This window comes from Caenorhabditis elegans, chromosome I, assembly GCF_000002985.6.
Source record: "Caenorhabditis elegans chromosome I".
Taxonomy (NCBI): Eukaryota; Metazoa; Nematoda; class Chromadorea; order Rhabditida; family Rhabditidae; genus Caenorhabditis; species Caenorhabditis elegans.
The window spans coordinates 5,342,048-5,357,445 of record NC_003279.8 but is presented as its reverse complement, the minus strand read 5'-3'; the positions used below and the strand labels follow the sequence as shown (position 1 = coordinate 5,357,445).

The window sequence follows — 15,398 nt, the reverse complement described above, 5'->3', positions numbered from 1 at the left end:
TCATGACCCTTTTTTGATGGGAAGAATCGGAAATTATTTATGAGCAATGAATTCTTAGCCGAAAAATGTTGGAATTTGACCAGATGCCTTATAATTTCAATAAAACTAAACGGATTTTTCAAGGAATCATAAAAAACAAATTGAATGTTTAAAAAAAGGAAAAACAATTTATGTAGAGTTTAAAGGTTCACACGCAGCGGTCGCACGCGGGTCTCGTCGCGCTCGCAAACATGTTACTGTAGCGTTCTTTAATATTCAATTTAATGCTTCTTTTTTTTCCTTATAAGACCTTAAATGCATTTTTTTATAAATGCATAGAAAAAAGAAAAAAAAAACAAATTTTGCAAAACATTTTAGCGTATTTCTAAAATGTATTTAAGTTTGTTCACGGTAACCCATAACAAACAACAGGCTGGTTTATTGGTTTCAAATTTTATTCTCCTGGTTTATAGCGAAAAAAAACATGCACAACTAAAAATTTATGGAAATTGCTTCCTGCCAACTGCAACACGATCAACGGCAAGCCGGTTTCGGTAGGAAAAGACCTGCGGCGGCAAAAATGTAATCTTGCAGTCCGGTTGGAAGATAGGAGAATGGGATGAATCTGAAAATTATCAGGAACATTTTGAAACTGAATGATTATAGTTATAGGTTGCCTACAATAAAATGCTATCCCATCCAATTTGGTACCGAGATCTTGGATGTTTTGATGTGATCGCGTGGAAGTAGGCATCAACTACCAAGGATATTTGGGAAGAAGCGACGGAATTCAAGAAGAGATGAGTGGATTCACGTGCTGAAATGATTAAATTGGATGTTTATATCAATTTTAAGTTAAAATTTTTTTTTTAAATCTCAAGCGCGTGCGGTTTTCCGGATTCGGTCTCGTGACGCTCTCTGTCACCGAGGGCGCCTTTATGTAGTACAGTAACCCCTGGAAGATATTTTTTTTATTTTTGGGTTTGCCGACGCTTTTTTCTTTACTTTCGCAAAATGTGTTTGAATTGAAATAGTTGCTACACAAAAATGTGTTTTGTGAGATAAAAAAGTAGTGGAAAACTAATTTAAGTTGCAAAATGGGTTACTGTACTTTTAGAAGGTGCCATTTTTTCGTAAAATACCCCTATTTTTCGATAATTTATTTCTGTTTTGGAGAAAACTTTATTTATGATTTCATTAAAATTAGTATATTTGTGATAAATCTTCATTTTATTTTCACAGTTTTTTTTCGTACATAAAAAAAACGATTTTCTATGTACAACTCACCATCATTGAAGAACTTTTCCCCGTATTCTTGCTTAACTTCATTTGGAGCATGTTTCCAGGCTTCAAGAATTTCTGCCTGAAATTTCATTGTTCTTGAAAACGCTTAATTTTTTTTAATTTCCAGAGAACTCAGTCATAACCAGATTAAATATTTTAAAGCTCTAAACCTAAAACACTACCTATCGGCTCTACGTTTGATCTACAGAAATTGCAGAAAATTGTGAAAACACTAACTGTATAGCATTAAAATATATATAGCTGTATAGCAAAAAAAAATTTTGAAAGTTTTCCAAAACCTACATCAATCTTTTCTCTATTAATTAATGGTGTATTGAAGAATCCTGGTTCCAAAACATGAACAGATATTCCAAATGGTCGAAGCTCCTGTCGAATGACGTCACAATATGCAGATACTCCGTACTTGGACACCGAATACGGACCGAGGCCTGGAAGACCCACACGAGCACAAATACTGGCTACAGTAACCACACGACCTCTGTAGAAAAAAAATGTGAATACTTTAAGGCTTTAAAAAAATCAAGATCTACCTCGCTTTTTTGAGAAGTTTCTTAACTGCCATTGTTGTACGTATTGGTCCCCACAAATTGATATTAGCAACTTTCAGATACTCATTTATATCTAAGAAATCATCAGCAATGTGCTTTCCAGTTATTCCAGCATTGTTAACAACGGCGTGTAGTCCTGGAGGAATATTACTTCTAATATTGGTTTTTTTCTGGGGATACGGTAGCTTTTTGGAGCATTTTAACTCTAATAAATGCACAATTCGCTTTGGAATTTTGTAGGGCAAAGCGTCTTCCTACTTCTCTTTTGATACTTTATATCTTACTTATCTTCAATGATACCGAAAAGTTGTCAATTACAAAATTATTGTAGCCATTATGACAAGTATGTTTGCTGTTGAATTGTTAAAAAAAAACAAAAAACAAGAAAGGTACAAGCGTTCAAAGCTCTCGATTTCATGTGGTGCTGAAATAGGTAGCTCTCCGAGCACATACCTCCATATTGTTCACATTTCTTTTCAAGTCGTTTGGCCACTTCACCGACAGACTCGTCACTTGTCACGTCCATCAAAAACGCGTCGAGAGACCGCCCGTTTCCGATGGATTTTCGAGCCTCCGCACTAAGACTTTCGATTCCCTGAAATGGGGCACCATTCAACGGTCATGTTTTATGTGATGTGGGGGATTTTTAGGAAAACTTTTGAACTCGAAACAAAATTATAGGAACAAGAAAGAAAACTGGATTAGTTAGATACAAAATTTTCCATTTTTTACGCGAAAAATACGGTACCCGGTCTCGACACGCATTTTTGTTTTATATAGAAACATGTGTGCGTCTTTATAGATTACTGTAATTTCAAACTTTCGTAGCTGTGGAATTTTCATAGACTGGGATTTTTTGCACAAAAATCGCTAAATGTCGCGTCTGGTAATAATTCAAAACTGAAGATTACGGTACGAGGTCTCGACCCGACGGAAAAAATAAATAACAAATAATATACCTGCTCAGTGAGACATCCTGCAAATACAGGCATTCCTTGCTCCAAACATTTTAATGCTAATCCACGACCGAATCCTGCAAAACAGACAAATCTAGTTATTTGTAAGTTGCTCCGAAAAATATACCAGAGTCACATCCAGTGATAAAAACGGCCCTTTTCGATAAATTATTAATTTGGAGCTTCTCAATAAAGTGCCTGCCAATTAAAAATAACAAGAATGCCACAACAAGATAGAATACAGATTCCACAACCGTTAAGTTCAGAATCCAATAAAGAATACCTAACATTTCAAGTGATTGGAAATCTGAAATTTTGATATAGTTTTATAATTGAAAAACAGAAAATACGGGTCTAAATTGAACACTGGAAGTGTAGTATTTTGTGTTTAGGAATATCGGAGCTGTTGTTTTAAGTACCTGGCTCTTTATCAGTCACGTTTAGTGCAAGTGATAACGAAATGTTTACTGATGGCATCACGGTAGAGTCTACCATAGACTTGTACAGATTTTGAGTACACAACATCGAATAAAATTGAAGGTTACGACGATTTTTCGCATATTGGATTATACTTTTCATACTTCCTAAACTGTTTTAATCTTTTTCTCCTTTTTCTTTCTCGTTTTCATCATAATACTAGTTTAGACCTTCCCAAGTGCTTTCAAAGTGGCAAGAGACCGTAGTCCACCGTCATGTCGAGATATGCGCCAACAACGGGATTGGCGCACAATCGGTGCATTGGCGCACTTTAGGATGTTCGAATTTACTTTTTTATTTCTTTTCAAGTTTTCAATTAATTTTTTACCCTTTTGAAAGTTAATTTCAATAAATTTCTTTAAAATTAAAAAAAAAACAAATTTGTGTTCTCTATTAAAATGTTTTCTTTGAAGATGAGGACCAAACTTGATGGTCGCATTCGCACTCAAATTGAAAATGGAGTGGCCAGTGGACATCGATCGATGTTCGCGGTAGTTGGTGATAAAGCAAGGGATCAAGTTCCTATTCTTTATCACATTCTATCAAAGTCCACAGTTTCTGCTCGACCAAATGTTCTCTGGTGCTACAAAAAAGAGCTTTCATTTTCAACACATCGTGCGAAGAAGGCAAAGAAAATGAAGAAGGCCACAACAACAATTTCCGGAAGTCTGCCAGATGCTGATCCGTTTGATGTTTTCATTTCTTCAACGCAGATTCGATACTGTTATTATAATGAAACTGAGAAGATTTTAGGAAATACATTTGGAGTTCTCGTCCTGCAGGTAATTAAAATTTTATCAGAAGAAACACAAAAAAACATGTTATTTCAGGACTTTGAAGCAATGACGCCAAATCTTCTTGCGAGAACCATCGAAACGATTGAAGGAGGTGGAATGGTCATTCTTCTGATGCAATCCGTTCGTTCTCTTCGTCAACTTTACACAATCTCCATGGATGTTCACAATAGATATCGTACGGAGGCTCACAATGAGATTACAGCTCGCTTCAATGAAAGATTCATTCTGTCATTGGCTTCATGTTCGTCAGTTCTGGTTCTTGATGATCAACTGAGAGTTTTGCCGATTTCCAGTCACATTGAGAATGTCGAAGCGATTCCAGCATCTCAAAAGGTAATTTTGAGCAAATGAATGAAAATAATAATATTATTTTTAACAGAAAATCCAAAGCGAATCAGATGCAGAACTTGCCAGTTTGAAAGAAGCAATGAAAGAGACAAAACCAATCGGACCATTGCTTTCTCGTGCTCGTACTGCTTGTCAAGCCAAGGCTCTTCTCCGTTTTCTCGACGTCATCACAGAAAAGCAATCGAATGTCACTTGCTCTTTGACCGCTGGTCGTGGACGTGGAAAGTCTGCAGCCGTTGGACTCTCCTTGGCTGGAGCTATTGCTTTTGGATACACAAATATTTTTGTGACGTCTCCATCACCGGAAAACTTGAAGACATTGTTCGAGTTTGTTGTCAAAGGATTCGATGCACTGGATTATCAAGAACACACTGATTATGAGCTTATTCAATCAGCAAATCCGGAATTCAAAAACTGTTTGGTTCGAATCAATGTGTTCCGTGAGCACAAACAGACTATTCAGGTAATATTTTGCAAAAAATTAATATTTTTATTAACGATTTAAATTACAGTACATTAGCCCCACAGATGTGCAGAAACTTGGTCAATGTGAACTGATCGTAATTGATGAAGCCGCTGCAATTCCCCTGCCTCTGGTCAAGGAGCTGATTTCTGGTAAATCTACATCTAATTGTTGAATTATTTATTGATTTATCATTTCAGGCCCATACATCTCGTTTTTATCTTCTACAATCAATGGATACGAAGGAACCGGTCGTTCATTATCTCTGAAACTTTTGCAACAACTCCGCCAACAGTCTGCTGGAGGAGAAGCAAAGGAAGGTAAAAGTGCGTCGAACAAAGGAAAAACTCTTCACGAAATGCACATGGAGGAAAGTATCAGATACAAGCCAGGAGATAAGGTGCCAAAATCAAATTTAAATTTAGTTGTAGTAACAAATGATTTCAGATCGAAAAATGGCTCAATCGACTTCTCTGCCTTGACGCCACCAACTGCCAGCTGAAACTTGAGTGTGGAACACCTCCGCCAGCCGCCTGCGAGCTGTACATTGTAAATCGAGACACGCTTTTCTCATTCCATGACGCATCTGAAGCCTTCCTGCAACAAGTCATGGCAATCTTTGTTTCTGCGCATTACAAGAACAGTCCAAACGACTTGCAAGTAAGAAGTTTAAAAGCTTTTCACGTCTAAGTTTAATATTTTTAGATGCTTTCCGATGCTCCAGCTCACAATCTGTTTGTTCTGATGGCTCCAATTGACAAGTCACGAAAAACGATTCCTGAAGTCTTGGCTGTGGTCCAAGTTTGTCTAGAAGGTCGCCTCGATTCTGATAATATTCAAAATGGACTTGAAAGTGGAAAACGAGCAGCTGGAGATCTCCTTCCGTGGACAGTTTCCCAACAATTCATGGATAAGCAGTTCGGAACACTTTGTGGTGGAAGAATTGTTCGTGTCGCTGTACATCCAGATTATCAGTCAATGGGATATGGTGGTCGTGCTGTTCAATTGATTGAGCAGTACTATCTTGGATTGGCAACCTCTTTGGACGAAGAAGAAAAAGCACCAGCTCCGCCATCTAAAACAGTGATTAAGCAAGTGAAGGTAACTTTTTTCAATCTACATGATCTTACAGTTTTAATCTGTCTTTTACAGGATGGCCATACCGTTGAACTTCTTGAAGAGCGTATTGAACCCAGAGCTGATCTTCCACCACTGCTTCAACGTCTCGATGAAAGAAAGCCTGAAAGATTAGACTATTTGGGCGTATCATTCGGACTCACTGTTCCACTTTTAAAATTCTGGAAGCGAAACGAGTTTGTGCCAGTTTACATTCGTCAGAATTCGAACGACATTACCGGAGAGCATACTTGTATTATACTGAAAGGACTCGAACACGGAGGATCTGATAGTGATGGTAAGTTAAATTTGTTTTTGAATTTGAGTTTAAATTTTCGAGGAGTTTTTCTAAAGTAAATTCGTAAATTTAATTTCAAATTTCAGAAGAACCATCTGCCACTTGGCTGCCTGTGTATTGGCGTGAATTTCGTCGCCGTATCGTCAATCTACTTTCATTTGACTTTTCCTCGTTCCCGGCTCAAATGGCACTTTCTCTTCTCCAACTCAAGAATAAGCATGTCGAAAAACAGATGAAACGGCTTGTAATTGAACGTTCCGAGTTGGCAATTCATCTTTCAAACACTGATCTTCGACGAATGAGCCAATATGGACGAAATATGGTTGATTCTCATATTATCACTGATATTCTCCCAATCGTTGCAAAATTGAACTTCGAACAGAGATTGCCACAAGAGGTATTTTTAAAAAAGATTTTATCGAATGCGTAATTTCTCTAACTTCAGTTGAAATTAGCTGTAACTCAATCTGCAATTCTTCTTGCTCGTGGTCTGCAACACAAACATTTCGAAGATATTTCCAAAGAGTTGGATCTTCCAATGAATCAGATATTCGCTTTACTGACAAAAGCGATTCGGCGAATCGGAGATTGGTTCGATGAAGTTTGTGAGACAGCAGTTAGGTGAGTGAACTATTCAAATTTTTGCACCAAAAATACTGTACCCGGTCTCGACACGATGTTTTTTTATAAAATACCAACAGGTGTGCGCCTTTAATTAGTACTGAAATTGTAAAGTTTCGCTGTTGTGGAATATTATTGTTGTTCATAGTTTTCCTCACGATTTGTTAGAAGTTATGTTTTTAATTTTAATTTGTTGATAAATTAATATATTTTCAATCGAAAAACTATGAAAAATCAATGAAAATTCCTCAGGAACGAACGTTCCGCTTGCACTTAGCAAAAATGTGTCTAGTCCGGAAAATACGATTCGTAAATGACTAAATATCTGCCTTCTTTCAGAGAAAATCTCGATAAAGAAGCTGAAGCATCTGCGGCGAACAAGCCAACATCAAGTCTCCCGAAAGCTGTGCCACTTGCCAATTTGGAAGATGAGCTCGAGTCGGCTGCCAAAGAGATTCGTGCTCGTCACGATAGGGACAGAAAAGCACTGCTCGCTGAGCTTGGAAACGAATTGCAAAAGTATGAGATTATACAGGACGAGAAAGAGTTGGCTGAAGCTTATGAATCTGTTAATATGAAATATGCAAACAAATTGGTCAGCGTTAAGAGCAAACGGTCAGTTTTCAACACGTATTGTTCAGAAATTGAAATAAAATTTTACAGAACTGCTATCCAAGCCGCAATTCCTGATGCAAAAGATCCGGCGAATAAAAATGCCAAAAAGAAGAAGCGCTTCTCGTCTGGTGGACGCCGTTGATTTCTATATCAAGTTTTTAAAAAAAATATCCACGCGTTGTTAATTTTTCATCGTTTACCACTTTCTGTTCTTGAAATCTTTGTTGTTTTGTTATTTGTTATGTCTGTTTAGAAATTATGAAACTTTTCAAAGCACATCTTTGTCGAATTTATAGTAAGAAACGCCTGATGAATGGTAAATATTTAGTGGAGATAATTCAAACAAGAAAAGAACAGGGCATAGGAATAATAAAAACCGAATAAATAAATAAATATTCGAAATAAACTAGATAAGAATAAACGGGGAGGTATTTAAATATAATAGATCAAGAAGAGAGATTTCACTTGTACAAATAATCATTTCCTTCAGCATCCCAATCATTGGCCATTTGCTCGAGGCGACGAAGAGCAGCTTCTTGTACTTCATCACTCTGAAAATATTTTATTTATTAATTTAATTTTTGGAATAGTAACCTGACAGCCAAGGCACTTTTTCGAATCATGGTCCACTGATTTCTCTAGTTTAGAAACAGCCGATGGCATAGCTTGAAGAGGCTGATGAGTTTTCACACTTGAACCTGAAAAAAATATATAGATAAAAATTGAAATTGTACAACTCACTACTCGGAGTACAAAAGTTCTGAAGTTTATTCGAAGTGGTCTTCAGAGTTTCAGTAATTCTGAAAATTGAAACATAGTGGGCTTTATTCAAATTAAAATTTTACTTTGCCAGTTTTTGCTCAGCTTGGAGAAGGATTTCCTCGTCAGTTGCACCGTCGAATTTTATCTGTAAATTATCAAATTTTAGTTTGAAAAATGAATAAACAGCGGGAAATGATCTGAAAAATAGTACTAACCATTTCCTTTTCAAGCCCAAACTTCTTCATACGCTGATCTCTGAACATGACAGAAGTCTGCAAAATAATTTGTTCCATGAGTTCTTCCAGTTGTGTTTCAGTCAAGAAATCATCATCTTCCACTTCATTTTCCTCTTCTTCCTCATAATATTCATCCTCATCTTCATCGTCTTCATATTCCTCATATTCATCTTCCTCTTCATATTCTTCTTCTTCTGATTCCGATGATATCACGGGAATTTCTACTTTTTTCTTCTGAACATCCATTTTCGGAGTGTATTTTACAGTAACAACACTGCTTTCTCCAGATGATAAAACCGCATCATCGGTCTCAGTTTGAGCGTCTTTCATTGGAGTTGCAACTTTTGGAGCCAGTTTTTCAGGGGTTTTTTGAGCCAAAATGCTCTTCTCATGACGTTGTGCAGATTTTAAAAGTGCTGCTTCCATTTCATCATCTTCTTCATCTTCATCAGAAGAGTCGAATGATTCCTTTTTCGATGGAGTACTTATGGCGACATTTTGATGACCTAGAAATTGGATAAGTTATATTTTATTCCAAGAGTTCGCAACTTACGTTCAAAAGAGAGTTCTGAAGTTTGAACAGTTCCAGGAATATAAGATGCACGTGTTGGAGTCAAAATCACAGATTTTGTTGAAATATGAGATGAATTTAGAATCGATTCATCACGAATCAACTGTGAAACTGCTGAAGGAAGCATTGAATCACGATTATGTTTTAGTGGAGAAAAAAACATTGAATTGTCAGCAGATGATAAGTTATCAGGAGCAGTATCAAAGCTATGGAATATGTCTTCATCACGAAATGAAAAATCATTTGATGCACACAAAATATCTTCATCGTCTTCTTCTGCTTCTTCTGATGCTTCCACATTTGAATATCCTTCACTGAAAAATAAATAATAATATTCCATTTGAAGGAGTAGAGGTTTTGGATTTTTTATTTGTTAAAATCTGAAATTCCGCCAAAATTGAATTAGCACTCTTTTTTGAATATTTTCAGTCGACAGACATCCAATACTGGAAATTTTTAGATTCAATTAAAAACTGCGAAACTTCAGATTTTCGCAACTTTTGGTTTTTTTTTTCAAAACTTTGGGCCACCAAAAACATTTTTTAAAGAAATTTCATTGCAGAAAACCAACAAACTATTTTTCTTCGATCTAGATTTCCTTATTATTTCCAACTTACAGACTATTGATGATAGTTCCTATATGTTCGGATTCAGTTGTATTAATGTATTCATAGTCAAATGGCAATGGAAAGAGAGCTTTCATATCTCGACGGGTTACTGTACTTTGCTTCATGGAAGATACTGGAGCTGTTGAGTAGAACGGGCTGAAATATTAAAACGTAATTTCAGAGTAATTTCATTTTTTAATCTTACCCATAACAAAGAAGACTATTGATTTTGGTTCTATATTTTTCAGTGACAACTTGAATTGCCTCATGAACATTATCATCGTGAGCAGCTGATGGTTGAAGACAGTGCTTCCACGCTTCGAACAATACTTGAACATCTTCCGATGAGTCTGAAATTAAACGAACCGCCTCGACGAGTTGTGAAGTGCGAAGGCGTGAAAGAGCAGCGACGGTTTTTCTGGAATGCCTTCGGACCGGTGAGAATTTGAAATCAAAGAAAAGAACAAACCCAGCACAAGCATCAACAATTGCTTTCCAACAATCTTTCTGACGCTTCGTGAGAGATAATTGTGAAGCAACAACTGGAGCTGATTTCATTGTCATTCCAGATTCTGTTGTAGTTGAGGCAACTGTAGATAATGTTACGATGTAAAGCTGAAAAAATGAAAAATTATTTTGAGTTTTAGAAGAAATATTGAATTTTATCACTCACTTTGACATCCAACATTGAGCATTCTGCACTTTTCATATACTCCTGTGCATTCAAAGTTGATGGAAGATTTGAGAAAAGCGATGAAAGAAATTCACTTTTCAACATTGATTTCTGAAATAAATAAAGCCACAGAAGAAGCCTCAGCGTCTGCTCATCGCCAAGATTTGATAAACTGAATTTCGATTCTGGAGTGATTATCGCGTTGAGGTCCATTTGTTCACTTGATACAATATCACGGGCAGCTCTGAAGAATGCAAGAAAATTGCAGAATTCTTTTGAAATTCTTACTCGAAAATCGAAGATTTTACGAACTGAAATCGACCGCTAGCTAACACCAAATCATCAACGATACTGTCAATGTTCTGAAAAAAAGACAGCTTATTCACTTGAAAATTAGACGAATAAATCTGAAAATATTACAAAAGCAAGGTCGATTCTGTAGTTTGTAAACTTGGCAAGATGAATTGAGCACTCTGAAATTATTTAATAATTTATTTTAATACATTTTATTTAAAATTCTCACCAATAACAACTCGATCAGCCCACTGCTGCATATGTATCTCCTCGATTTCATGTTCAGGACTCAAATCGGGAACAATCGATGAAGCGAGAAGTTGGGATAACTTGTAGAGTGTCGGTTGGTGATTTGGCTGAAATTATGAGATTTAAACAAAGAAAACTGGTTTTTATTTATTTATTTGAAGAAGTTTGAAGTTTTTTCTTCAGTGCTAACCTTTCCGAGCACACTGAGAATGTTTGCGGCGAGTTTCAGAAAAACTGAGAGAACGAGCTTCTGTAATCCGAATGTTGACTGATCTTCGGCCCGTTCGTAGAGAGAAACCAATCTGAAAAGCAAAATAAATATAAAATTAAGGCTAATTAAAAACCCACTCGTTCAGTGAATTTTGATATTGAGCCGTTGTTGGTGGATGCGATCGCAAAACTGATGAAATCTGATCATGCTCTTTTTGAAGACTTCGGAAAATTGTGGATGGAGAGAGAGTATTCTGAAAATAAAGTTAATTTTTTATTTATGTGGGCATATTAAATACCTTATCACCGAAGGATTCATTGAAACTGTCATTCGCCTTTTTGAGTGAAGCGGGAGACGAGAAAAGTGCCGAAAACGAATCGTTCAGCACCATTCTGTAATTTTTCTAAACAGTTTGAATATTTTGATTAGAAAATTCAAAAAAGAGCACAAAGAGATAATTTTTGTTTTAATTGATCAAATAAATTCACTTAGATTTTAATTTTTTAGAACTCGCAGCAGAAAAAAACTCAATTATATGTGCTATAATTACAGGTTCTCACAATTCCTTGTTTCCCTCTCAATCCGGATAATCCGCTCAGCTTCTAGCCTAGCAACCGGGACCTTCTCTTCGTTGCTACGAAAATGCTGTATCACATTCCTTCTTTTTGGATAATTACAAAGCTTCTACCCTTAGAATTTAGTGAAGTGTGAAAGTGCATAAAATCGAAAAATTATTTTTTTAATGAACTATTTCCTTTTTTTAGAGATATTCTGCTAATATGCAATTACTCAATCAATAAATATTCTGATCACGATGGCAAATCATCATGAGAGAGAGATTCTCTACATTGAAGAGAGTACGATATTTAAAGAGAATCATGAAGCATAAGGAAAAACGAAGAGACTCAGATAGTGAATAGTTTTGCGGACACCTATAGACGGTGCGCCTCTTTCGGTGACTGCATACAATACAATATTTGTTCTCTCTTTCTATTCCATTCTCCATCTCTTCCCGCACACCTTTCTTTTCCATTTTCAATCCATTCCCAATTTTTCTCTCCACTATCAGTTCGTTTCTCTGCTTCACTAGAAAGCCCTCTCACATCTCGACAGTCTATTACGGCTTCCACGTTTTGCCAGATGTTTTAGATTTAAGGGGCATCAAGATGACGCGTCATTATCTGATCTAAAACTTTATAAAAGTCTGAATAAACGATTTTTCTAATAATTTATACAATGACACGTATATTAAGAAACTTCCCTTTCAGTAACATATTTCAAAATACTTTCCTCCCGACTTTAATTTTTTAGGCTGTTTTTAAACTTGATCAACTCTATTAATAACACAGTGACATGAATTTTATATTTAAAATCCGAAAATATATCTTAATTACATGTTTTCAACTCTGCAACTTTTCGAATAGCAAACGAGACAAACAAATTTCCAAAATGTTTCGCCGTGAAAACTATTTCGAGTAATTTTAAAGTTCACGCGCTCACTATTCCACACATTCTCGACGTATTGTTTCAGATTTCCACGTTTACCGCTTTTAAAACATATATTAAAACATTTTGGAACAATTTTAAATTACAGGATTACCCAGAGAAATCGACATGTCGATTTCCGGTCTCTTCATCTTGGACCTCAAAGGAAATGTGAGTTTCACAATGATTTTTTGATAGGCAGGCGAGTTAAATATATGAATTTAGCACAGAAATAACTGTTTAGAACAAAATGAATGTTGTAAAAAAATAAAAATTCAGTAAATTTGAAGGAAAACCAACGAAAAATGAAAAAATCGAACGGAAATTTCCGGCGAAGCACTTCGTTTTTCAAAAAGTTCACTGTCGTAGTATTCTGTGCATCTGCACATTCGGCGCTTCGTTGTACGCGCAAACTTTTTTAGACAAGCACAGAAATACTGAAAAGCAGTCAAATATCAATCAAATTGAATGGAACCTCAAAACAAAACATCCTAAAAATTATTTTTAAAGGTAGTAATATCGAGGAATTACCGCGGAGATGTGGATATGTCGTGTATCGAAAAGTTTATGCCACTGTTGGTTGAAAAGGAAGACGAAGGAAGTGCATCTCCAGTATTAGTGCATCAAGGAATTAGTTATACATATATTAAATATATGAATGTTTACTGTAAGTTTCAACTTTTGAAAAAATAATCCTACACAAAGATTAAAATAAAAGATTTTCAGTGGTGACGATTTCGAAGAAAAACACGAATGTGATTCTTGTATTGTCGGCTCTTTACAAAATTGTCGAGGTTTTCTGCGAATATTTCAAAACATTGGAGGAAGAAGCTGTTCGCGATAATTTCGTTATTATTTATGAACTTTTCGACGAAATGCTCGATTTTGGATATCCACAGACAACGGAGAGCAAGATTCTTCAAGAGTGAGTTATTAAAAAAGCGATGAAGAGGCGCCTAAAGGATTTTAGGATCTAGATGAAGTACCTACACCTAGATTTCATTCACAACTATTTTAAAATTTCAGATTCATAACACAACAAGGTAATCGTTTGGAGACAGTTCGTCCACCCATGGCAGTCACAAACGCGGTTTCATGGAGATCAGAAGGGATCAAATATCGGAAAAATGAAGTTTTTCTCGATGTTATTGAAAGTGTTAATATGCTGGTGAGCTGTTAATATTTTTATAGTTATACTTCCGAAACAAAGTCCCGTTTTAAAAAGCCTAATAACCAAATTTCTAGGCAAATGCTCAAGGAACCGTACTCCGTTCAGAAATCGTTGGTTCAATTCGATTCCGTGTTGTTCTTTCTGGAATGCCGGAACTTCGACTTGGACTTAATGACAAGGTGTTCTTCCAGCAATCTGGTGCAAGTTCTAGTAAGTGTTGAAATTGTAAAATAGTATCAAATATTGAATTGTAGGACGTGGTAACAGTGGAAAAGGAGTCGAATTGGAAGATATCAAATTCCATCAATGTGTCCGTTTATCTCGCTTTGATTCCGAAAGAACCATTTCTTTTATTCCACCGGATGGAGAATTTGAGCTGATGAGTTATCGATTGACAACACAAGTTAAACCATTGATTTGGGTTGAGGCTGCAGTTGAGAGACATGCACATTCAAGAGTTGAATATATGGTTAAAGTGATTACTTTCACTTCCAAATTATGAATTATAGAATCTCTACTTTCCAGGCGAAATCTCAATTCAAACGTCAATCTGTTGCCAATCATGTCGAAGTTATTATCCCTGTTCCATCCGACGTCAGTGCTCCAAAATTTAAAACTGGAGCAGGTACAGCAAAATATGTTCCAGAGCTTAATGCTATTGTTTGGAGTATTCGAAGCTTCCCAGGTGAGCATCAAGTCAGAAATATTTTCAAATAGTTTACTATAGTTTTAAATATTTTATTGAAAACTTTAACTTTGATGCTTCAGTCAGCTCAATAGAAATGTTATGCATATTTGTTGGAAAACTGTTCAATACAGAAAAAAAATTCTGTCCGAAATTTTTTTTTTCTATATTATCTTTACCTTTGGTATAGTTATCTTAACTTTTAATAACATTGTTGAATTGTTCCAGGAGGCCGTGAATATATAATGAGATCTTCGTTCATGCTCCCATCAATTGGCTCCGAAGAGCTGGAAGGCCGTCCGCCAATCAATGTTAAATTTGAAATTCCTTACTACACAACTTCCGGACTACAAGTAAGTCGTTAACTCTAGTTTCAATTATTCAACATATTCTTCCAGGTTCGATATTTAAAAATCATAGAGAAATCTGGATATCAAGCACTTCCATGGGTACGATATGTTACTCAAAACGGAGATTATCAAATGAGAATGACCTAATAAGAAGCTTTCTGTTCCCAATATCCTTCAAGCCACCTTCAAGCCAAAACAGTCATCCCTGTAATTTTTGTTCTATTCAATTCCCCCGCCATTCGGTCCCTTGGGTGCCTTATATTTTTTTTTTAATGTTTAATTTTATTCCGAGAGAGAAAAAAACTAGTAATTTATTAACTGTGATATTGTCTTTTGTTGCTCTTTTCAACGCTTTTCATCCCCTGGTTTCTTGTATCTTTCCTTTTTTTTGTTCGTTTTTCAGAGTTATTTATTGAATTCGGAGTTAAATATAAACAAAGTTTCCGATAAGAACTTGAGTTTTTAAAGTTAAAGTCTATGTTACAAGGCCAAGGATTACAAAATCCTTCATTTCCAGTTTCAGGTATGCATTGAAGTTTCAACTTCAAATGAAAAAGAGCGGCCGTTTCATCAACAAATT

At 35.9% G+C, this 15,398-nt stretch overlaps 4 protein-coding genes and 4 non-coding genes across 10 annotated transcripts; 4 read left to right on the top strand and 4 right to left on the bottom strand.

The window, feature by feature from the left end:
- Positions 1 to 416: 416 nt before the first annotated feature.
- Positions 417 to 3,265, bottom strand: dhs-2 (17-beta-hydroxysteroid dehydrogenase type 6; the record flags this gene model as incomplete). 3 transcript variants are annotated; one of them, NM_059174.9, is made up of 9 exons in its annotated part: positions 417 to 604; positions 661 to 796; positions 1,267 to 1,342; positions 1,567 to 1,762; positions 1,815 to 1,968; positions 2,286 to 2,427; positions 2,792 to 2,865; positions 2,916 to 3,095; positions 3,208 to 3,265. In NM_059174.9, the coding sequence occupies 9 exons, from the start codon at positions 3,263 to 3,265 to the stop codon at positions 514 to 516; spliced, it is 1,107 nt and encodes a 368-aa protein (NP_491575.1). The 3 variants fall into 3 exon arrangements, with proteins under 3 accessions (NP_491575.1, NP_001379718.1, NP_001309486.1); NM_001392303.2 differs by lacking the exon at positions 3,208 to 3,265 and having other exon boundaries at positions 418 to 604; NM_001322672.3 differs by lacking the exons at positions 2,286 to 2,427; positions 2,792 to 2,865; positions 2,916 to 3,095; positions 3,208 to 3,265 and having other exon boundaries at positions 514 to 604; positions 1,815 to 1,846.
- On the top strand, positions 718 to 1,214 carry anr-38. The gene has a single exon (NR_101556.1).
- Positions 3,266 to 3,671: 406 nt separating the features above from the next.
- nath-10 (RNA cytidine acetyltransferase) lies at positions 3,672 to 7,800 on the top strand. Its single transcript, NM_059173.5, has 12 exons — positions 3,672 to 4,047; positions 4,096 to 4,395; positions 4,442 to 4,873; positions 4,923 to 5,025; positions 5,074 to 5,273; positions 5,321 to 5,533; positions 5,579 to 5,974; positions 6,026 to 6,287; positions 6,374 to 6,684; positions 6,733 to 6,908; positions 7,248 to 7,523; positions 7,572 to 7,800. The coding sequence occupies exons 1-12, from the start codon at positions 3,679 to 3,681 to the stop codon at positions 7,663 to 7,665; spliced, it is 3,132 nt and encodes a 1,043-aa protein (NP_491574.1). The 5' UTR covers positions 3,672 to 3,678; the 3' UTR covers positions 7,666 to 7,800.
- On the bottom strand, positions 7,789 to 11,519 carry F55A12.5 (Telomere_reg-2 domain-containing protein). The gene is made up of 16 exons (NM_059172.8): positions 11,426 to 11,519; positions 11,265 to 11,380; positions 11,107 to 11,218; positions 10,897 to 11,023; positions 10,794 to 10,846; positions 10,662 to 10,735; positions 10,374 to 10,617; positions 10,170 to 10,315; positions 9,906 to 10,127; positions 9,710 to 9,856; positions 9,075 to 9,406; positions 8,501 to 9,027; positions 8,369 to 8,430; positions 8,265 to 8,323; positions 8,118 to 8,221; positions 7,789 to 8,074 (listed from the first exon to the last, which is right to left on the bottom strand). The coding sequence occupies exons 1-16, from the start codon at positions 11,516 to 11,518 to the stop codon at positions 7,985 to 7,987; spliced, it is 2,508 nt and encodes an 835-aa protein (NP_491573.2). The 5' UTR covers position 11,519; the 3' UTR covers positions 7,789 to 7,984.
- Positions 11,520 to 12,020: 501 nt separating this feature from the next.
- Positions 12,021 to 12,170, top strand: F55A12.16. Its single transcript, NR_050114.1, has one exon. It is a non-coding gene; the product is annotated as an Unclassified non-coding RNA F55A12.16 (non-coding RNA).
- A 262-nt stretch (positions 12,171 to 12,432) lies between these two features.
- F55A12.15 lies at positions 12,433 to 12,574 on the bottom strand. The gene has a single exon (NR_050113.1). It is a non-coding gene; the product is annotated as an Unclassified non-coding RNA F55A12.15 (non-coding RNA).
- A 147-nt stretch (positions 12,575 to 12,721) lies between these two features.
- On the top strand, positions 12,722 to 15,266 carry apm-1 (MHD domain-containing protein). The gene is made up of 9 exons (NM_059171.9): positions 12,722 to 12,783; positions 13,123 to 13,279; positions 13,339 to 13,537; positions 13,639 to 13,780; positions 13,858 to 13,993; positions 14,038 to 14,258; positions 14,309 to 14,468; positions 14,697 to 14,821; positions 14,867 to 15,266. Exons 1-9 carry the CDS (start codon positions 12,742 to 12,744, stop codon positions 14,963 to 14,965), a joined length of 1,281 nt encoding a protein of 426 aa, NP_491572.2. The 5' UTR covers positions 12,722 to 12,741; the 3' UTR covers positions 14,966 to 15,266.
- Positions 12,792 to 13,013, bottom strand: F55A12.11. Its single transcript, NR_050112.1, has one exon. It is a non-coding gene; the product is annotated as an Unclassified non-coding RNA F55A12.11 (non-coding RNA).
- Positions 15,267 to 15,398: the final 132 nt, after the last annotated feature.